Genomic DNA, 21,124 nt, shown 5'->3' on the forward strand with positions numbered 1-21,124 from the left:
AACAAAAAAAAAAAAAAAAAAACAGAACGAGAAAAGGAGAACGGCCAAGATGTCAGTTCACGTCGGGTCGTCCCCGAGACTCAGACGGGGCGGCACTTGTCCAAACCTTTGCCCTTATCTCGGGACGTTGCGATGCTTTTGCTTCAAAGAATGAGGCGAAACTTCTGACATTAGCCATTTTGCCAACTTTCGCGTTCTACTCGCAGACGCCGCGATACAAGTAAACTCGGGACGACAGCAGCCACGCCCCTCGGCACCGACCGAAAGAACAAAAAAGTGATGACTTCTCTACGGTGCGTAAGTTAAGTTCTGTGTTTCCCGACGGAGAAAACACGGAATTTTGACCTTGAGCGGCTCGCCGAAAAGGGGTACCTCAGGTAGATAAGTGGACTCGCGATTCAGTTGCAAGGTTCTGGTACCTGCATCATCACGAGCGAATATGATGAGGTAAAGTAAAGTAGGCATGAGAATCCGCGCAACCATAAGGTAAAGATCGATAGTAGAGGGCAAAAGACCAAAAACAAACAACCCGAAACCATGTTGCGGAAAAGTGCGTAAAAAAAACATGATCCCGTTGCTTGACGAACTCCGACATACAGAATCTTTCATCTGTTGGAACCTTGAATACGGTGATGTGGAGGGTGGAGTTGACCTTCTTATCGTTGCACTTGCTCATTCAGTGGCACACTTGCGAAAACCGACGATAGCTCAACTCGAAACCAACACGCTGAAAGCCAAAAGGGAGATGGGGAAAAACGGGTAAAACGACCTCGCAGCAACGGACGGGAATAAGGAAGAACAAAAAAAGCCAAAAACAAAAGGCGAAGTTACGCCTCAAGTCAGGTACAACTCTCAAAGTTCAAGTAGAAGAGTCATGAGAATAAACCTCCCGACGCAAGCTCAATCAAGACCACCTTGCGCGCGCGTATGTGTGTGTGTGCGTGTGTGTATGAGAAATCCCAATCGCCGAAAACAAAGAAAAGACCTCAAGATTAAGCTCCCCCGAAGGCAGAAATAAACATCAATCAATCTCTCTTCTCGCCCGCCCCCCTTCCGAAACGTTAAAAAGAAATCTCCTAATTAATATACCTCCACTAATCCGTACCTTACCTTAGCTGCTAAAGCCCATTGCCCCCTCCCACGAGACCTCAAACACCCCCTTCCCCAGAACCCTCCTGGCACCACACAAAAAGTGCCATCCCAACCCATGACACATGCCCCAATCCACAAACCATAGGTACCCAGATTCTAGCCTCGACTCGTGACATCACAAGCCCGGACCTTAAGCCTCAAGCCCTGTATTCGTAAATATAAGTCTGTCTGTTAAGGCTGTTCTACGGTACCGCAAGCCCCCTCTGTCGCAAGATCCCTTCCATCCGTCCCAACTCCGGCACTACCAGAAGAGAAGAATGGACAACGTGAAACACGTCTCAACTCTTCTTTACCCTATTTTCCTCCCCTCTCCCATGGGCCATACCCCCTCTCAGACCTGCCAAGTCGAACGCCAGTCTCCAACCCACACACACTGATCCCACTCAATGGCACGCGACGCTGGAGAGTCCAGCTTAGTCATGTACAAATCCCTCCCATCAGGCCTACTAAAAAATCCCCCCAAAACAAGCAGACCAGGCACCCTAGACACCAACCCCAGCGCATAACACGGCCCCCCGGCCGAGACATGTGCCCCCCCATCATCGCGACACGCAGATCAGACGCCGCAGCTCGGACCGCAGCTCGGCACCGCAGCTTTCACTGTGCAGGTTCATCAACATCAGAGAGAAAGGACGTTCGGCGCAGTGTTGCCGGTATACCTCCTGCCACCCCGACTTTCACTAAGATGGGGTGACATCGTGACGTGTCATCTGTTAGTGGATCGCGGAACTCCTAGACAAAATATCACGACATGTCAAATCAGTAAGAACCAAAGAACCAAGCAAAAGTAATCCAAAAAAAAACTGTGTGCACTCTCTACTGGAATTGTGTCTTCCATTTCTTTCCAAGCCATGCTGCGTATCCTGTCAACGGAAAAACAACTCCCTCTAAATGTACAGAAAGGTCGGATCGTAAGATTTTGTGTCATGGTGATGAGGTGATGAGATGTGTGTGAGGGTTGTCGGGGAGAGGGGGACATTAGAACAATAATATAGAGGGGGAGGAGTTTGCCAGTGTTGTCGTTGATGATGTGTGAGTGTGTGGTATCGAAGCACGGGGAGCGCTGGTTTTCATCAAACAAAAGAAAAAACCATCCACGCCAACCTGCTCATCTAATAACCTCCTGCCAGTTCGTGTAGAATATAACAACCCCAAGAAATTAAAAACAGAAAAACACCAGAACACTTTTTGGCGACCCGGGTGAACCCAAAAGCATGGAGACTTGTCGTTGTATGTGATGTAAAAGGCCCGTGTTGTCCGTATCAGCGCGCGCGTGCATATCCCAATAATCCCTCGGTTGTTTGTCGTCCTTGTCGTCGAAAGGCATTCCGATTATGAGAGCTCCTGGATGCAGGTCTGAACCTGGGCATCACAGTCGGCCGTGGTGACCCCGTTCAACTTTCCACCGTTGAAAGCATTGAAACAGGCATTCCGTTGAACATCGCAAGCACGCTGCGCCGCATTGGCCTTGGAAACGAACGAGTTGCCATTGACGGAGAATGGTCGGCTGCTATCGCCAGAGTCCGAGACCGCCGGGGCCGCGATTCCGCCGATAGCGTTCGACGTCGCGCCTCCCTTGCCAGATCCAGAAGAAGTGTTACCGTTGCCGTTCTGTCCGGATCCATTGCTGTTGGCCTTGCCATTGTTGGAGGCACCTCCGCCCTGGGTGGGCGTTGGCGTCGCTGCCGCCGGGTCTACCGAAGGAGTCGCCGTCGCGTTCTCCGAATTACTGGCGGCGTCCCCGTCCTGGCCGGAGTTGTTAGCATTGGGAGTTCCCTGTGTGTTTCCGGTCTGGGGTTGTGTTGTGGCCTGTCCAGGGGGTGCGCTTCCAGGGAATTGAGGAAATTGGCCGGGGAATTGGCCTGGGAACTGTGTGTTTGGAAATCCTTGAGGGGGGTTCTGAGGTGTTGCTTGAGCATTACCTTGACCAGCGCCTCGTCCAGCACCGCCGCGACCGGCACCTCCTGCAGCACCGCCTGCAGCAGCGCCGGCGCCTTGTCTGCCTCCGGCTTGCTTACCTCCACGGGCAGCTCCGCCCTGGTTGTTGTCTTGTATCCGTTAGTACATCAACGAAACATTGAAGTATCACTGGTCGACTTACTCTGCTGGCCTCCGTTGGCAGCGTTGCCGCCGTTGGCAGCGTTGCCGCCGTTGTTGCCACCTCCGTTGTTGTTGTTGCCGCCGCCGCCGCCGTTTCCACCAACGGTGAACTTGTTGCAGTCATCCTGGGCACCACGCTGAGCGACGGGCATCAGAACGGGCTGATGGTTGGAGGCACTAGACATGGTGCAGACGCGGTAGTTTCCGGCGGGGAGACCTCCAGTGACGGTGGCCTTCAGGTTACCATTGCCATCGCCGGCATCGTTGATGCCCTTGAAGAAGACAAACTTGGAAGCATCCAGGGGAGTGTTGGGCGTCAAGGAGTTACCCATATCCTGAACAGTGACGTGAACGTGGCCGATAATGGTACCGCCGCCGCTAAGATCCTGGGGAGCCGAGTAGTAGGTAGACTGAGCGTCAGTGAAGGAACCGGCTTGCAGGTTGTTAACCTTGAGCTCGACATCAAAGTCCTGGTTGGCCTGGATGTTGCCGTTGTGAGGGGGATTGTTGATGACGGTAGACACCATCTTGGTCTGGGCGGGGATCTTGCCCATGGGGATACCGTTGCAGGAACCGCCAGTCTTCTGCTCACCATCGGTGAGGGTAGAACCGGAGCAAATGTTGATGAAGTTGGCATTGTCGCTGCAAGGCAGTAGGTTAGCGCGTTTCGGGGGTTGCCTGTGCCGTGTATGTGTCAATACTCACGTCTTCGAGTTGGCCTGTTGGGCGTTGGGCTGTCCGGCCTGCTGCGAACCCTTTTGCACCGCGTTCGTTTGCAAACACAGAGCTCCGTTACCAGCGTTGGCATTTCCACCCTGGTTTGCGTTTCCACCTTGGTTTCCGCCTTGTCCACCACGGTTACCACCACGTTGTTGACGCTTGGCGAGGGCGGCGCTCAAAGGCGAGGCATCGAGGAAGGCGACGGAGGCCTCGGCGACGACGGCCATGCCCGCGAGGGCAGTGATGAGCTTTTGAATTTGCATCTTGTCTCTTTCTTGTTGATCGTTGGGGATAAATCCGAGGGAGTTGTCGACCGAGTCGCTATCAATAAAATACTAGATTGTCGTTCGAAAGGGGTTGGTTCCAGACCGAGGAGCGAACAAGAGTAGAGTACGAAAGGAACGGTCACAGACACCTGAATACGTAGCACAAGCTGAAAAGAAATGAATGAATGAATGTGAAGACACACTCCCAGCGTGAGGCAACAGGATGAATGGAAATAAAAGTAAAGGGTGGAAGGCGAAAAGAATGATCGAGACTGAGCGCTGCTGGGGATTAAGAAGGGAGAGGCCGAGACAAATATGCGATCAGTGCCAAGCTTTCAAGTCTTATATGCACAGGGCTGTGGTTGCAGGCTGGTGCCGGTTCGACCAAGGGGTCGTATGAACGGAGACAGGCTCCATGACGGCTTGGGGGGGAGGAATCGTCTCCACGAGTCCAAAACGCGGCGCAGGGGAGATGGGAGAGGAGGAGAAGGAGGAGGAGACAAGGGCTGACAGGAGCCCGTCTGCAGACTACCTAGTACCTAGCCATACACCATGCTACTGAGTATACCTTACGGATAGCACACGGCTCAAACTGTTGGCCGGGGGTGTGAGTACATGGATGCTGCTTAGCATCTGATCCCCGTGCGGGCAATTGGCAGGCCCGCAGTGGGTGACGAACCAGGGGGTGGGAAAAGGTGATGAGGGTCTGTCGGCTTTCTATGAGAAGGTGTCCGTCGAGGGAGGAGAGAGAGAGAGAGAGAGAGAGAGCGACAAAGAGACTGGGTAGGTAGCATCTGTCTGATGAGATGGTATGCGACAACTAGTTGACAAGGGCAGACGCCTCCAGGCTCCGAGAAAGTAGGGATGATGGATCGGGGGGTTGAGTGAAGAGACGGGAGAATAGAGATCTGAGCTTTGGCAGGGGTGGTTGAGTTTAGCTGCATGGATGGGACGGGAACGGCGACAAAGATGTTGGTCAGAGGCGTAGTGTACGAAGAGTCTCCGTAGTGTAAGGAACGGACTACTACGTAGTGTACGGAGTAGACGGATAGAAAAAAGAGAGACAAGCTACAGATGAGCAGGGGATGTCGTTGTCCCAGACTGGGAGAGGGTGGGCACCCTTGACGGACAGTTCCCGACTTCTTCAGGATGGCAGGTAACGAAGTTGAGTCGAACAGGGCGGCTCGGGTAACGTCAGTGTGGTGTCTCTAGTCCCTGTGGCAGGTATCTACCACTCTACCACACAAGTATTGGTAGGGGTTCAAGATGCGAGGCAAAGAAAAAAGGTTGTTGGCACCAGATGTGGACGACAGTAAGAGGCTACGCTACGCAGTAAGGTAAGGGTAAGGTATGGCAAGGGTAAGGATAAGGTAGTTGGAAGGAACCCCCCTCGTCCGGTGGTGGCTTGTGCCGTCGCGAGGTCTGGGAAGGTCTGATGCGGCTCCTGTCGTCGCAGAATGGGGTCATGGAGTCCCCACATGGCCCCGGCGCGGCTTAGCGAGCCAATGGCGGGGCCTGCTGTCCGGCACATCAGGCAAATGGCGTTTCGCCCGAGGCGTCGATGAAGCGAAACGAGACACTGGACGACATTTTCGTGTCCTTGCCGTCTCTTAAGCGCGGCACTTTACGGAGTGCCTCGTCGCCGTACTCGACCAACGTATTGTCACCGTCCAAGATACCGACCGCACGAAGGTGAGTTTGTGAGGCGCCTTCTCTCCACAACCACCCGCAAATGCTCGATTGCTGGCTATCTGAGCGAAGCCTCCTCCGTCCTAATTTCCCTGGAGCACTGGCAAAACTGGCAGTTCGCTCCTCGATGCCTGCACTGTCGCACGTCAAGTTGCACTCATCAGCTGGCAGGTTTGTAACCGTTAGGCCAACGTCCGTCAGGACAAGCATCTATCCATCCGTATTTCTCACGGACCGTTGATACTTAGGCACGTAGTGGACCGATATGTGAGAGCCGCACCCTGTCGAGACAAATGGCACACCGAACTGCGGATGCGTATGCAATTGATTTTGGCTCTTGAGCCATGAGTCGTCATGGGTTTAGCTCCTCATGCTAAGCCTTTGAGGATCGGCCATGATTTGCCTCCGGACGCTGGCTTTCCTGAGAGGCCTGGCACGCCTGTATTAACGCCAAGACTGGCCACGCAGAGGCAAAGCTGGTGCTGTTTGCTGACAGCGCACACACATCATCATGTTCGTGATGGGGTTCTCTTGATTGACGTTACCGCTTGAAGATCCCCCGAGCCGTGCTGTGTTTCTTTTCCACGGTGCTTCTGCGGGTACCAGCGACACGACAACGGTCTCAAGCTTGGCCGGGAGAAAGCGGCAATGTGGATGATTGGCAACGGACCGTTTAGACGGGTGAGACATGCCGTGCTAGTGCGACCGCTGGCCAGCTACAACAGAACATTAATATTGTCAGTCGACCATCGGTTCTGGCGGTTCTACCCATCGATCAGTTCGTGTCTGCAATTGCGCATGAGAATGGAAGCGCCCGTCTAATTCCGGTGAGCGAAATGCAACGCATCAACTCCACTGCATTTCGTTCCACTTCAAAGCTTGCCCTTATGGATTCCGTCCCGCAGATAAGGGTGGGATAGTGTATCGTGTGCCTCGTCTGCATCGCGAGCGAATGCCTCGTATCATGTATGTACTTGGCCAGAAGTGCACGGAGGCTTTTCGTCGGAAGGGCGGCGGAGTCCATCCAAAAAACCTAGTTGACTTTTCTGCCGTTTTGCAGAATGTGGAAGCAAACGAGAAGCACCTCACATACGGAGTACCTAGGATATGTACGTTGGCGTTGCTGGTCGGAATGTGGAGTTGGCGAAGCGAGCGGAAAACCAAGGTCAGCAGCGGGCGCGCAGTAATGATGGCATCAAACATCCAATAAACTTAATCTGTTATTCGGCAAGTTCGGATGACGGCAAGGCCCCCTGGGATGACCGGTCACGGTACCGTCGATTGTCGGTTTGAGAAAAGAGGGCGAGCAGCAAAGGGGTTTCCAGGGTGAGTGGGCGAGGGAAAGGGGAAAAAGAAAAAAACTTGAACTTGTCGGTGTGGTCCACCGTACCTTACTGCGGTTGGAGCTTCGGGGATGATCTTCCTCCCGTCAAACGTTAAGTGCCAAGGAAACCCATGAAGTTGCCGAAGGAGCTGTCGAGCAATATTCGTACTTGATGGATGGGGTAATGCAAGAAAATGGAATGTGCGCAAAGGAATCGAGAAAGACACTACTACCTACCTACCTACCTACCTACCGAACTATGGGATTGGAAGGTGCGCCATCTCCTTTCCACTGGTGCCTCACCTTCCATTCCAAGATCAAAACGGAGGCACGTACCTACCTAGGTACGTAACTTGACTTATCTACATGTATCGTTCCGGACACTTCCAATTGCAACTGAAAGGGAAGCGTGGTGAAGTGAGAGGAGGGCACCTTCCACGTCCCAGCAGGAGTGCCAAGCGCCGTTTACACTCGGTACCTGTAGCGGCCCAAGACCCGTGGAGATCCACGACTCCACTTGGGTCTCCAAAACGGGAAAGGTTGATTATCTCATCCCCTCTTACCACGTTTAAGGTTGTCCTTAGCATCCCGCCCGCCAGAAACCCGCCCCACCACCGCAGCCCTGGAAGAATTGCAGGGGGAAGGGGTGTCCCTTGTCAAAGGTGTTGCTTCACCTCGACCCTCGAGTCTTTCCCCCCTCCCTCTTCTTCTCTTCCATGTCATTGTCCACCGAATCCTTGGATATCTGCCACCCCAACCGTCAACGACGACACCAACCAACCTCCCACCACCACCTTGCACCGAGTTCACCCCTTCCCCCCTTGCCACCTCGCTCGTTGGATAACCGGCCAGTCCTGCATCAGCCATCCGAGCAAAAGGTTAATCTGATCTTCCTCATGGCCAACCCTAGTGCGCGAGATGCTTATCCATGAGATGACGGTTTCGATTTTCATCTCGTCTGCTATTTTCTGCTGTCAACCCAAGTGCTTGAGTCGAGAACTTTCCTTTCTGGGCTGCCAATTGTCGGACATTTTGCAAACGACGCTGAGTTTAATGCTATTGATCGTCCACACCTAAAGTTGCCCTACAACATTTTGCTCACTGCACTGACAGATCCGCCATTGTCACCGTTGGAAACATATGCTCGGTCTTGATCCCGCCATCCAAACTTCTACTTTTACTTACGGATCCTACTGATACCACATCGTGTGGATGACTGTGCCGGATCTTTTGATGGGTACGGACTGTCTTCTCGCCGATTGACACTCGAATGCGGCACCCACGGCCCACGGCACCACATGACGATGCCTTCGCGGCCTCGCCTGCGCCTGGCAACGAACGGCACGGCTCTACGGCTTGATGCTTGAAGCTGCATCGCAAAAGATCACCTGGCGAAACCTCGAATTTCCATAGACGCACCCGAATGACCGGCACCACGGCCGACGCCTCCCCCATATTCGTCTCATCCCTTCCGAGATCCCGTAAACGAGCAGATTGTTTCCCCCCCTGAGATGCCATCCAATTCCAACATCAATTAAAGGGCTTGTCATCAATCTTCCCTCATCTGGATCCGAGCCACCGGGGTTGCTTGCGGTGGACTCGTGGAGTGAGAGTGTTAGTGTGTGCAGCGCCCCTGTCGCGAACCTCCACTCGCGCCAAGGAGGCGCACCATCCTGCGACACGAGGCTGAGTTTGAAGCCTGTGCCAAAAGTCCAATGGTGAAACAGGTTCACCTCGACTTCCGTCCATTTGTCCCTTGAGCCAACGGCGCAACCTCGTCTTCATCTTCAACTCGCAGGCATCCTCCTCGGATCCGGCATGCAGACCTGCCTTTCATCCCAGCTCGGGAAGACGAGTTGAAACCCGTCGACTGTCACAGAGGCAAACGCCTTGCGCTATCTATCGTCGCTCATTGCCTGCACTACGGTAACCACGCTCGCCCACGGCCCCAGTCACCCAGCTCGGTTGAACCGTCATCGCAAACTTGAGATGCAGAACCCGTGCCAATCCCGTTGTGTCCACTGACATGCACACAGGATGCGCTTCCTCCGGCATCCAATCTCCTTGGATGTATTGCTCGCCGGGCTGCTCTCGGACCCCCGGCAAGGGCTGTCATCGAACTTCACTTGTCAGACGTCACCTATCATCCCAATTGCTGTCCTTTGCCGTCACGGCTAGACCTCCAACCCGTTCTTAGCCTGATTCCAAATTCTCCACCGCGAGAAGGGAAATGCGTTCAAGTCACGCCACTTTCTCGTTGCCAGGTAATGTTTGCCGACTACGCCTCTGGGAAACAGCTCTTCCATGTGAATCAAACTGGGCCGCCTCAGCCATTGCAGGCACACTCTTTGCTGACGAAGGCCCGGCCAAGAATGTGTCGCGACCAGTGTGATCAACATTATTCCGAGTCTCCTACCCAAGGCAACTTGACAAGTCTGTGAGCTGCCGCATGGCAGCTGTCACGATCTTTAGCACTACTACGGCAGATGAGCCCAAGGTGAGCCTCGTCTCGTCATTGATCATGTCATTACACTAGCTTGGCATCCAGAGATGTTTGCGACTAGGCTCTAAGTCACGAAATCAAATACACACAGAGGACCCCGGCAGGGCCAAGCTTTCACTGCATCAAAACACATTTTGCTGTGTGATAAACGAGGGTCTTGTACAGAAAGTCGCGCGCGGAGCAAACAGCGCAACATGCTTGGCGTCTCATCTCATAATCTTACAAGTCTTCCATGACAGGTTCGGCCGTCTTCGCCAGGTCTTGGTATGCCGCGGCGATGAGGTCCAGCCAAGCAGCCATTCTCACACCCGCGCGGGCGACCTGAAGCTCAATCACAGGTGCCGCCTTTTGGAAGTACTCGCCGCTAAGTTCTTGGCCGACAATAGCTCGCGGCCCCTCTGGGAATACTAATACAAGAGTCAGTTTTGACGTCGCCCTTCCGGTTTGTGGGGGGTCGCCGATGGCTCGGGATTCAACATACCATGGGTGCAAACGAAAGCGTTTCCCTCTCTCGCCCACTCTAGGCCGGTAGCGTTGACGTTGTTGAAGTCCATACTCTTCAGCCACTCCGCCTTTTGTGCAGCAAACTTTCCAGTCTTGACCTCGTCAGCAAGCTCATCCGCCCATTTCTTCGCGTTGTCGTAGGGCCTACGACGAGAGCCTCCTATCAGCTTTTCGGCAATGGAGCTGTCCCAGACGTGGTGGAGGTTGTAATCGGAACCCTGCCACTTGACGTGGATGCCGTTGCCTCCCCGGGCCACATCTTCGTTGTGGAGAGGCTGGTGCATGTCGCCGATGAAGTGCACGACGAACCTCGCCGCCTGGTTGCGTTCCCACCCGCTCAGCTTGGGATCCAGAGACCGGGCGGTGTAGTTTGCGAGTGCCGTCACGACGCAGCCTTGGTCTTTGCAATCCCGCTCGAGGTCGACGCCGCAATAGTCGGGCGGACTATCTTTGGCGTCGATAAAGTGGAAGGGCCCGGTGAAGTGTCCCCAGCGCGTGTACCGGATCGTATCGGCCCAAGTGGCGACGCCGGCAAGGTAGTGCTCGGAATCATTACGCAGCAAATCCTGGAAGAAGACTTCGGTTGTGTTGGCGACAAAGTGGCTGGCTAGATAAGCAGTCGCAATGTGACCCAGACCTGGTAAGTCAAGTCGGTCAGCGAGGCAACTTGAGACACTTTGCAGCTCAGGGCCATTTTGAAGCTATCGTGGATGCAGGGAATTTATGACATACTTCCCCATGCAGCAACCCCGTGCAGCGATGCACCGAGCAGTGCGACAGTGCCCGAAAGCCTCATGATGGTTTGCGATTCTTATTGGTGAGTTGGTATGCACTGAGGTGCGATTAGGCTTCACTGTTTTAGGACTATAATTCGGGTCCGTCAATTTGACTGAATGACGACAAGCTAGACAGGAAACAGGACGGACGCGCGGTTATATGGGAGCTTGACGCGTGGTCGGGTCGCCGGTCTTGGGGACGGGAACGATGCACGCCAGCTCACGTTACCTTCCAGGTTAATGTCAACACGGATGACTGACGCTGAGCGGGCCGCTGGTGTAGGCGCCCGGCAGAGGTGAGTTGGCCGAGGAACGCCTGCGCCGGGGTGCTCGTCCGTGACCATCCACACCCGGTGCCGCCTCAGCCACGGAGGGCGAATCATGGCGGTGCACGGGGGGAACCACGTGAAACACCACTTGGGAGGGGAATGCTGACGATCGGCGGATGTCCGGTGACTGCTGGAATGCGGAATTTCAGCCTATCTGATCGTTCGGTGTGCCTCTGCTCCTGTGATTGGAGGCAGATGGTTAGACTTTGGGTGACGCCTCGCGCTGCATGCATTCGGGCATGTTATCTGGGCCATGCGAACGGTTCATCTCGATATTGGTGCAGATGCAAATGCGCAGAAGCGTCTTGGAAGAATTACATAAGCCCAGGTTGTCAGCGACAGTGACAGCTTCAGCAGGTTGAGATGACCAAATCAGGACTCTTCATTGGCGCAACTCTCTCAGCTCGACCATTTTCTCCGTCATTGGGCCCCTCCGAAAATAGGACCTTTGCGGCGGTCAACCCGCTCTGCCCGCCAAATTCTTTCCAAGTTTTCCTGGAGGGACCCTTGCTGGATGCTCAACCCGCCCCCACTAATTGCCCTCTTCGTCAGCCCGCACTCCACGACGCCAAGGCCGTTCTTGGTCTTTTGGTTATGTCATGCGGCGGCAGGGGTCTCTTATCGGTTGCGGTAAGCGATAAGGAATGCGATAACGGGGGAAAAGCAGAATGCTGAAATCGGATTGGACGAAATGTGGGCGCTATCAGTCCCCTCTACCCGTGCCGCACCAACAATGTCTTGTCTGCGTGACTCTCCATCGAAGAAAACCATCCCACTTGACCCCATTCCTAAGCCCACCTGACCGAGGAACGGCACAAGAGAGAAGAGCTTCCCCCAAAACCTATCTGTCGCTGCGGCTCTTCTTACCCGTTCTTTTCACCTTTCTTCCACGTTTGTTATCGTGAGCTTCACCAAGGTCGCATATCGAAAATTCACACACAATGGCTTCCGTCGCGGTTACGGCCTTTGCCGCCTTATCGTCCACGCCGAAAGTCGAAGAGGCCCTGTCGGGAATCTTTGGCAGCATTAGCTTGACCGCGTGGATATGTCTTCTCGTACGTCCCTCTCTCTGTTCGCGAAGGTCACGCGACCTCGGATCACGACTTTTTTTGCCTGCTTTTTCTGTCCAAGTAGACTGACCATCCTTATCTACACAAAATAGCTTCCCCAGCTTCTCACAAACTACAAGTCGCAAAGCGCTGATGGCTTGTCCATGGGCTTCTTGATCATCTGGTTGATCGGCGACGTGACGAATCTCATGGGTACGCAGAAAACATTACCTTCCCAGCTCCTCACTCTTTTTTCCTGGTGCTTTTTTGCCAATATTCCATGGTATCTGCGCCTCGCGAGTTTCTCCCACACCGCTACCCTTCTCCAAGAAAAAATATGCGTCTCTTGCCATACCGAAAATTTCTCCAACCACCAACGCCAACACTCCTAACGCCATGAAAAAAAAAATTAAACTTTTGGCGCGTGCTCCCACTAACAACCACCCCTCCAGGCGCTCTCTTCACCCACCTCGCTCCGACGGCCGTCGCCCTCGCAAGCTACTTCTGCTTCGCCGACCTCGTCCTAATCTCCCAATGCGTCTACTACAACACCAAGAACGCCCGCCGCGCATCCTCCCGCCGCCGCTCCTCCGCGCCCGTCACCGCCACCGGCGCGAACCCGACCGAAGCACGGGAAGATGAACCCCTCCTCTCAAACTCAGCACAGCGCCGCCGTAGCTCGTCCGCGGCGGCCGGTCTCCCCGGCTCGCAGCGCCGTCACGCCCACCACGAGGAGAGTTCGCTCGACCCCCTGCGCAAGATGGTCACCGGCGAGGACGAGACACCCGACAGCAACCCCTGGCTCCACAACACCCTGAGCATCCTCGCGGTATACCTCGTCGGCGCGGCGGGCTGGTTCCTCTCCTACAAGGCCGGCGCGTGGGACGCCCCCGACAACGACACCGGTGCGGGCGCGGGTTCCCCCGCCGCGGCGGACGGCACCTGGGAGAAGATTGGTCTTGCGCTGGGCTACTTTAGCGCCGTGTGCTACCTCTGCGCGCGCATCCCGCAGATTATCAAGAATTACAGGGAAAAGTCTTGCGAGGGGCTCGCGCTGCTGTTTTTCTTGTTGTCGCTTACGGGGAACCTGACGTACGGCGCAAGTCTTGTTGCATTTAAGCAGGATCGGGCGTATTTGCTCAACGCGCTGCCGTGGTTGTTGGGGTCGTTGGGCACGATGGTGGAGGATTTTGTGATTTTTGGGCAGTTTCACATGTATGCGACTAAGAGGGAGGGGAAGAGGGATGATGAGGCGTAAGTGAGTGGTCTGGGTTGCTTGGTGTGTTGAATGCATGGTGATGGGGTTGTGCTCTTCGCTCCGTTGTGAAGGGGATGCGCGTTGGGGATTTGCATGCTCCCGGGTGTGGACTGGACGCATTTGAGGTGATGGTGTAAGGGTGACGCTGCATTGAGAGGAAGTGCGGACTGTATCACTACGGTTCTTTTGCGTTTCCCTTTTGGGGAGCATCTTGTGTTCGACATGGCGTTTACAGAGGTCTGCGGATTACAATGGGGTTACTTGCATGGTTATGGGGGTTTCTGTTTTCAACCCATTTGTTTACCATCATGATGGCACATATTATGATAGCTTTTTTGCCTTTTCTTCCTATGGTTCTGAATATTCCAAGAAATTTGACATCTTTGTTGTTATGGTAATATCCCGTGACGGTCGTTGATGCGCTAGTGTCATGTTAGAGGTAGGGTACTTGAAGCCGATGATACCCGACTTCAGTACCTCGCTCCAAGACTACGGATAGAGTGGCTCTTGAGGCTGGTGTTGGAAAAGAGTGAACGTGACTTGCATCCCATGTAAAGAGCTCTTTTCCCCGGTGACGAAATTTGTACGTAAAAACATAAGTCGCACCCGGGATAAATGGGTTACGTAAGGAGGACAGAGGGGCGGGGGAGGTGAAGGTATGGATGAATGGATTGAGGCTCTGCTTTGATGAGAGGTATGCGACGCGACTGCCCACGACGGTCATCCCTGGAGTGCCGGAGTCGCCGACGATGGTGGACGGTGCTCGGGGACGGAGGGTTCCCACTTACGCAGTACACTGCACAACGTGAAGCGAGATCCGGGCCGGGAGGCTAGACTTAGGCTAGAACGGAAGTAAGTTTGATAGATATAGATACCGGGGTTGGTGTCTGGCTGAGCCTGAAGGGGTTGATGTAGCGTAATCGTGGACTTGTGGTTGAATTCGTGCGTGATCGTAATTGAGAAAAGTAGTCAACACTGAGTTTGCGATGTCGACAATGGTGTAGTGAGATACTGCATAGATAGCAGGAGGCCTTAATATGCTGTTGAGACCTTGTGACATGACCGCCGTCTCCATTGAAATCCTTGTTGGAGATGAAGCTCTGATGACGGATCTTTGACATTACATGGAAGTCCTTTGAGGAGTTTTAACACTTTAGCTTCCGCGAGAAACGCACTTGAGTATGTAAGAAATTTGGGGCGTTGAGATCAAATACATTGTGAGCTTATCTACTAACGGCCAGATACCGACCTTTATCTTGTTTTGAAGGTTTTTCTCGGCCGCTTGGTCAACTTGCTTACTTGGTGCGCGATGCATCGATATGACTATAGATAAAGGGCGGGCGTGCTCTGTTCTACAAGTTTAACAGCGCTAAAGTCAATATTGTACCACGACAGCCGGCTGAACGGCTCGCACTGGTCGTTCCACTGCGAGGTGGTGCTTGAGTGACTTTCTGGTCATCATCATCCGCGGCGTCGTCATTATCCTCGTCATCATCGTCCTCGTTGACATCGTCCTCATCTTGATCCTCATCCTCGTCTTCCTCTCCGTAGTCGTCGGTCTCGATAGAGGGTGTTACGGTCGAGCAATCTGCTGGTCTTGACGTATCTCCTTCTAGACTCTTGATTTGCGTGCTAAACTTGCGTTTGCGTAAGGAACTTCTCTTGTCGAGAATAATGGGCGCACCGGATCTCCCTTCCGATCACTGCCCGCCCTCTCAGCATAAGCTCCGAATATACCTCCAGAAGGGACGAAGGGATTCGAAAGACACTATTTGTTTGGAGACATCATGTTGGGGGGCATGAGATGGCCGTCATTGGATGCTATAGAAAGCTCGCCTCAATGGATAATGCCGGATCAGTGACCTGATCCTCGTAGATAAGGAACGCGCGTTGCTAGAATAGAAGTCTTGTTGTCCAGCTCTTCCATTCAATTATGCTCATGTCTCATGCTGAGGCTGGCCCCGCAGGCTTCCTAGCGTAGATGGAATGGCTGCTGTCATTAGTCGAAGGTCTGGGGGGTACCTATAGAAGTGGACTGGAACTTACACCGGGAAGTACGCATGAATGCTTCTATCACTAAACTCCTTGCGCACCTGCATCATGAGTATCAAGACCTCCTCTCTGGACCAATTCAGGGCTCTAGTAAAGGGTGCCATGCAGAAGCCCTCCCAGCCAGCAACCAGGTTCTCGTGGCACCATGCGCCGAGCTCTTTGTGTCGGGCGTCTTTAGCCCAGGGATTCGTCGGCCACTTATATTTTTGAATAGTCACGTCTTCGAAGCCAATGTTTGTCAGGATCTGCTTGAGCGCCTGCGCGTTGTGGTACGGGCGACCGAAGAGGTTGGCGGCCTCCTCGAGCATGCGGACGGACTTGAGAATGGCGGAGTCTTCCTTCAAGGTACCATCGTCGGACTGCGGGCAAGCATCAATCTCGTTGAGTTCGAGGTATCCCCCAGGGTTGAGATTACTACCAACGTCAATCAAAGCTTCAGAAGATAAAGAATCAACCAACTTACTCGAAGCAGGTTCGTGTATAGTCCTCCCAATTCTTGATCGAAGATGTCATGACTCTACTGTGTATGTAGTCGAAGGGCCGGGAGTAGGTCCAAGTATCTTCAATGTCGTCAATTTCGAAGCGAACGTTGGGAGGGGTGCTGCAGGTTATTAGTCGCCACATCACAGCAGTTCGAGACCCATGATAAGGTGGTAAGGTAGAGTAACTTACTAACTTGGCCATGCTGCAGATAAGTCGACGCCAAGGACCTTAGGTACTTCAGCATATTTGACTGATGTAAAGAAAGAACGTTCGATTTACCTCAGCTTCGGGGTGCTCATCGCCAAAGTCAATTGCCCAGATACCAGTTCCCGTACCAATGTCAAGAACCCGGTGCACAGCCGAGGCTTGAGCATCGGTGTTAGGTGGCGCAGTCCCAAGCTTATTCTCAAAGGTGAGGAGAAACATGTTGTGCGTCAAGTCTGTATGCGCAGGCTACAGTTAGTCTAACGGAAGTCCTCGAGATTCGGTGAATCGAATTGGTCATCAGCTCATACCGAGTCGATCGAGCTCCTGCTCATCATTGGGCATAGCATATTCTACGTGAAGGAGTGAGTCTTGTATCAAAGTCAGACGGTTCCACACGGCTCGATACTCACTGCCGTCTTTGTACTTGTGATATGTCCGACCATTCTCATTCCGATAGTCCAAAATTGAACTGTTCACACTCGTACTTGAGGAAGCCACGCTCTAATTGCTCAATATTAGTCCTTCGGCTCACAAGAGATGTACCAGTTGAGACTACACTGACGGGTCCGACCAACGACTCGCCGTCATCGTCGATCTATGGATGTTAGCGATATGATCAGGAAAGGCGCTTTCCAAATGTTCCGACCTCATCGGGAAGAATAGTGCCGGTAGCATCATCGGCATTGTTTGGAGGCGAGTTAGGGGAAGATTTTGGAGAAGATTTGGGCGGAGACGGTGCCGCCCTCGCAACCTCTTGAGCTTGAGACATGACGATGTGGATACAGTAAAGACAGCCAAGGTTCTCTCTTTTCACCCTCTTATTATATGTGGTTTCCCCAAGGATTGCCAGCCATTCTTTACCCCTCTCTTGGCGCGTGATAACCATGCAGCTCTGCAGCAAGCAAGCTCGGTTGGAGCGGTTTCTGCGGGACCATTTCCTCATGTGGAAGGCGAGCGTTGTACAACCAACAGCAGACGAAACGACCAATGGCCGTGAGCATCGTTTCCCGGAGTGCACAATTGAGTGATGCGCCGAGACCATTCTGTTTTTTCTCAAAATCGGAGCTCGTTAGTACTATCCTCATTTTGGACGTCGTAACTCCTACGTAAAGAATCTAGAAGACATATTCCAAGACCATGTTCTGCAAGACTATTCTCCTCAAACATTCTGAGGTCGTTCCGTATAATCTGAGGGAACTAAGGGTGTCCTATGGTCTTCAAAGACAACTGACTACGGCCCGTCCAGAAACCTCTCCTTTCTCTAGCTGGTTCATGATCTCGGGAACATGCGAGAAGGAGAAGAGGTCTATAGAAGCCCTGATCGTGCCCTTCTCAGCCGCCTGAAGCAGTTCCGTCATTTGCTCTTCCGTCCCGACCATGGCCCCCTTGATTGTCAGAGCTAGTGCGAACGTGTCAGCCTTCATCTTCACTTGGAGCTTGCGGCCAGGAGCTAGAGAACATACCTTTCAGGGCACACTGAGCAACTGAGATGGGCAACTCAAAATCATTTCGGGGTAGTCCAACGCAAACGATCGTCCCCATCGACCTCAAAAGCTTTGGCGCAATTCGATAGGCGTCCTCTGAACCGGGAACAACGATGACAGCATGGGCACCCTCCCCGGTCAAATTCATGATCGACTTTTCCACGTCCTCAGTTGCGTAGTCAATGAATGCATCCGCTCTACTCTCCAGGTACATCCGTTTCTCATCTCCCATGTCTACCGCGATGACACGGAAGCCTTTTAGCTTAGATGCGATTTGCACTCCAAGATGACCGAGCCCTCCTCCGGCGCCTTGGATTACCACCCAGTCGCCTCGAGATAAGTCACTGTCCAGCATCGAAAGCGCGCCCATCATCGTGAGGCCCGCACAAAGCAATGGTCCTGCCTCCTCGTCGTTCAAGCCCTCCGGTATCAAGGTCAAGTATCTCGAGTCCGCGACGACGTATCGCTGAAGAGTCCCAGGACGGTGCTTGCCGGTATTCAGCTGCTTGGAGCAGTTATTGGGGAATCCGCGCGCGCATACGGAACATTCTCCGCAGGCGCTATAGAGCCACTTGACTCCAACCTTCTTCTTCAGGAGTGACTCTGAGACGTTGTCTCCCAATTTCACGACTCTGCCGACACCTTCATGGCCCACGATGGGATCGTAAGCACCCCAACCACGGAGCGCTCGGACTTCTGACCCGCTGCAAAGATGGCCATGGTGTTAGTTATGTTCGGACCAGTGATGAAGGTAGCCATCTGTCAACTTACCATAATCCAGTGAAGTCAAGTTGGACGAGAACTTCAAACGGCCCGGGGGTTCCGACTGGGACATCTTCCCGGACAACGACCTGTGCATCAGGGCCGGGGTTCTCAAAAAGAACTGCTCGTTGCAGGGTAGGAATATCGGAGCTCATCTTGCTTGAAAGGTAACGTCGCAGTGAGATGTCTGGAAAGTGACTCTAGAATGTGTCAAGTGGACGTTGGGGTGGTTGCTGGGGGGTTGGATATTCCACGGAGTTTGTTACCTCGGGAATAGTGGGGTGTACCCCGCGCCGGGAACACACACGGCAGTCAAGAAAACGGGAATAGTGGATCACATCACGGACCATGAGCGGCGCCGGTTGATCGGTAGATCATTACGTTTAAACTCAATTAACTTCATACAGTTGACTTTTAATTATGGAAACTACCCAGTATGCGACCTTTTTCGCTCCATCACTCCTTTCTCTACCAAAACAAATCCATCAGCCACACTCATTCCATTGTCAACACACTGCCTACATACCTGGACGCGAGTAGATGTAAAAGCTTAACAAGTCCAGACGTAAGTGCACTTGGTGCCAGCAGGGACGCAGCCCGTCTTTCCTGCGTTGCCGTCGCCAGAGAAATGTCCGTTCTGGTTACCGCAGACCAGTGTAGGGCTGGTGTACTGGTCGTCGATCTCGCACGTGAGGTCGTTGGAGCAGGTGCCGGAAAGGTTCCAGGTCTCTGCGAGGGCCAAAGGCACCAGGAGAGCGATGATGGTGAAGAACTGCATCTTTTGTGCTGGTGTAAAAGTAAAGGGCCGGAACTTTCCGAGAAATTGAAACGAAGTGCTGAGACTGGGAATGATGGTGTAAGTAGTTGACAGGTTAAAGGCTTCCTTGCAACTTATAAATCTCCTATTGTTCTCCTTTTTTCTTTCTTCGCCCATTTTACTCAACATGAATCTCAATTGCTAAGCGGCCTTCGAGACAGTGTTACGGAGGGAACCATTGCTGGGAACATCAGGAGCCTGACTCGTCCAGGTAGATCATCATTTACGTTGTAAGCGAGAGGTTTTAAGAAGTGAGGGCCATCAAGCGGGTTTACGTCTGTTAAGTGCTGACTCGCTGGTTCTTTGACGGACATCAGCCGCAGGGAGGTACGCGTACCGTGGGATCCACCTCATCATCAAGCATTCTGCTGGGTATGTATCACCATGGAAGCGGCTGGGAATATGACCTGTCCACAATGATCAAAAATCAGATAATCTTTTTTTAAGGGGATTACTTTACGAGCCGGAACAACGGCCGTGAAATGCGACGTAGTCGGAAGTTCCCAACGATTTCGGATTGTCGGGTAGAGGTTTGGATAAGACCCAGAAACTCGAGCGTTCAATAATCGCTGTTTTGACATGACAGTTGCTTGCTTGATTACCATCGTATTTAGTACGACGAATCCGCCATACGATCGGAATCAGGAATGCTTGTATAGCCTTGACTCGCTTTTGACCCATCTTCCCGGTGGGAGACTTCCCTTATTGCCGCATTCCCGTATAGAAGACGAGGCGTGGGCATAATTTGACCAAACATACGTCCCTGGAGGACAAAAAAGGAAAGAAAAAAAAACACCCCGTTCCTGGTCTCCAGCAATGGTCAATGATGTGTTCATTGAGGCACTAGAAGTTTCCTCAATAGAAGGCACAGTGGATCACCTACCTGCCTCTTTTCCTATCTCCCCGTGCCCAATCGGGGACTCTTGCATTACGACAACTCATGTCGTCTTGTCCCGCATATGCTGCACAAAGAGGCCCGAATGCAGCAACGAGTGCACAGGTAGACTTGTCAAAGAGTCCCTGTGACCTATTTTCCATGAAGAGCTCACAGACTCTAGTTTATCCTAATAGAGTCATGAATCAAGTGCTCGTTGTGGGTCAAGTTCGGAAACCCCCCACATCCGGCGTGCCGAGTCGCGGGCGGCCAAAGTGGGAGGGAGCAAGCCGGTAGTCCGAAAGTCACAGAGGGTAAGCTCCTTTTCCGAAGTAAGTAAAAGAATGGAAAAAAAGTTCACCTCAGTAGGCTACATGTCGTGGTGCTCATGCCAGGAATCGAACTCGTAGCCTGTCGTCGAGTAGGACGTGGCCGTATTTGATTGTTAACCTTGAACTACTCCAACACCCAGCCAGTTTGACCTGACCTATCGAACTAGACAGACGCCTGCTGGCTGGTGACAGGAACGGAATTCGGAGGGGCTATATGTGTTTTCTGTATATTCAGGTGGAAGGTATGTCTAGATATCTCCCTATTAGGTCACAGGATATTCCTCTGAGTATTCGGTAATGAAGCTTGGAGTACCCCGTTGACGGCGAGGTATCAATCTTTGGGATTCTCAAGTAGGCCAAAAGTACATTCGGAAATATGCCTAGTAACAACGGGCACCTCGCCCGATGGAATGTTCCAACATCACATATTGCTTGGAAAAGTT

General features: G+C 52.9%; 7 protein-coding genes across 7 annotated transcripts; 1 reads left to right on the forward strand and 6 right to left on the reverse strand.

The window, feature by feature from the left end:
* Window positions 1-2,484: 2,484 nt before the first annotated feature.
* Window positions 2,485-4,235, reverse strand: CPAR01_14945 (uncharacterized protein; the record flags this gene model as incomplete). Its single annotated transcript, XM_060499195.1, has 3 exons — window positions 2,485-3,200; window positions 3,254-3,894; window positions 3,958-4,235. The coding sequence occupies 3 exons, from the start codon at window positions 4,233-4,235 to the stop codon at window positions 2,485-2,487; spliced, it is 1,635 nt and encodes a 544-aa protein (XP_060342120.1).
* Window positions 4,236-5,768: 1,533 nt separating this feature from the next.
* Window positions 5,769-6,137, reverse strand: CPAR01_14946 (uncharacterized protein; the record flags this gene model as incomplete). The annotated part of the gene is made up of 1 exon (XM_060499196.1): window positions 5,769-6,137. The coding sequence occupies one exon, from the start codon at window positions 6,135-6,137 to the stop codon at window positions 5,769-5,771; it is 369 nt and encodes a 122-aa protein (XP_060342121.1).
* Window positions 6,138-9,973: 3,836 nt separating this feature from the next.
* Window positions 9,974-11,054, reverse strand: CPAR01_14947 (S1/P1 Nuclease; the record flags this gene model as incomplete). Its single annotated transcript, XM_060499197.1, has 3 exons — window positions 9,974-10,161; window positions 10,236-10,895; window positions 10,991-11,054. 3 exons carry the CDS (start codon window positions 11,052-11,054, stop codon window positions 9,974-9,976), a joined length of 912 nt encoding a protein of 303 aa, XP_060342122.1.
* A 1,250-nt stretch (window positions 11,055-12,304) lies between these two features.
* On the forward strand, window positions 12,305-13,670 carry CPAR01_14948 (uncharacterized protein; the record flags this gene model as incomplete). Its single annotated transcript, XM_060499198.1, has 3 exons — window positions 12,305-12,418; window positions 12,526-12,625; window positions 12,865-13,670. The coding sequence occupies 3 exons, from the start codon at window positions 12,305-12,307 to the stop codon at window positions 13,668-13,670; spliced, it is 1,020 nt and encodes a 339-aa protein (XP_060342123.1).
* Window positions 13,671-15,614: 1,944 nt separating this feature from the next.
* Window positions 15,615-17,181, reverse strand: CPAR01_14949 (uncharacterized protein; the record flags this gene model as incomplete). The annotated part of the gene is made up of 9 exons (XM_060499199.1): window positions 15,615-15,660; window positions 15,717-16,136; window positions 16,186-16,323; window positions 16,395-16,432; window positions 16,485-16,645; window positions 16,721-16,762; window positions 16,823-16,856; window positions 16,945-17,007; window positions 17,059-17,181. The coding sequence occupies 9 exons, from the start codon at window positions 17,179-17,181 to the stop codon at window positions 15,615-15,617; spliced, it is 1,065 nt and encodes a 354-aa protein (XP_060342124.1).
* A 448-nt stretch (window positions 17,182-17,629) lies between these two features.
* Window positions 17,630-19,008, reverse strand: CPAR01_14950 (alcohol dehydrogenase; the record flags this gene model as incomplete). The annotated part of the gene is made up of 4 exons (XM_060499200.1): window positions 17,630-17,811; window positions 17,876-18,600; window positions 18,668-18,858; window positions 19,006-19,008. 4 exons carry the CDS (start codon window positions 19,006-19,008, stop codon window positions 17,630-17,632), a joined length of 1,101 nt encoding a protein of 366 aa, XP_060342125.1.
* A 200-nt stretch (window positions 19,009-19,208) lies between these two features.
* Window positions 19,209-19,592, reverse strand: CPAR01_14951 (uncharacterized protein; the record flags this gene model as incomplete). Its single annotated transcript, XM_060499201.1, has 1 exon — window positions 19,209-19,592. One exon carries the CDS (start codon window positions 19,590-19,592, stop codon window positions 19,209-19,211), a length of 384 nt encoding a protein of 127 aa, XP_060342126.1.
* Window positions 19,593-21,124: the final 1,532 nt, after the last annotated feature.

Source organism: Colletotrichum paranaense (genome assembly GCF_030867605.1).
Source record: "Colletotrichum paranaense strain IMI 384185 chromosome Unknown Scaffold_17.1, whole genome shotgun sequence".
Lineage (NCBI taxonomy): Eukaryota > Fungi > Ascomycota > Sordariomycetes > Glomerellales > Glomerellaceae > Colletotrichum > Colletotrichum paranaense.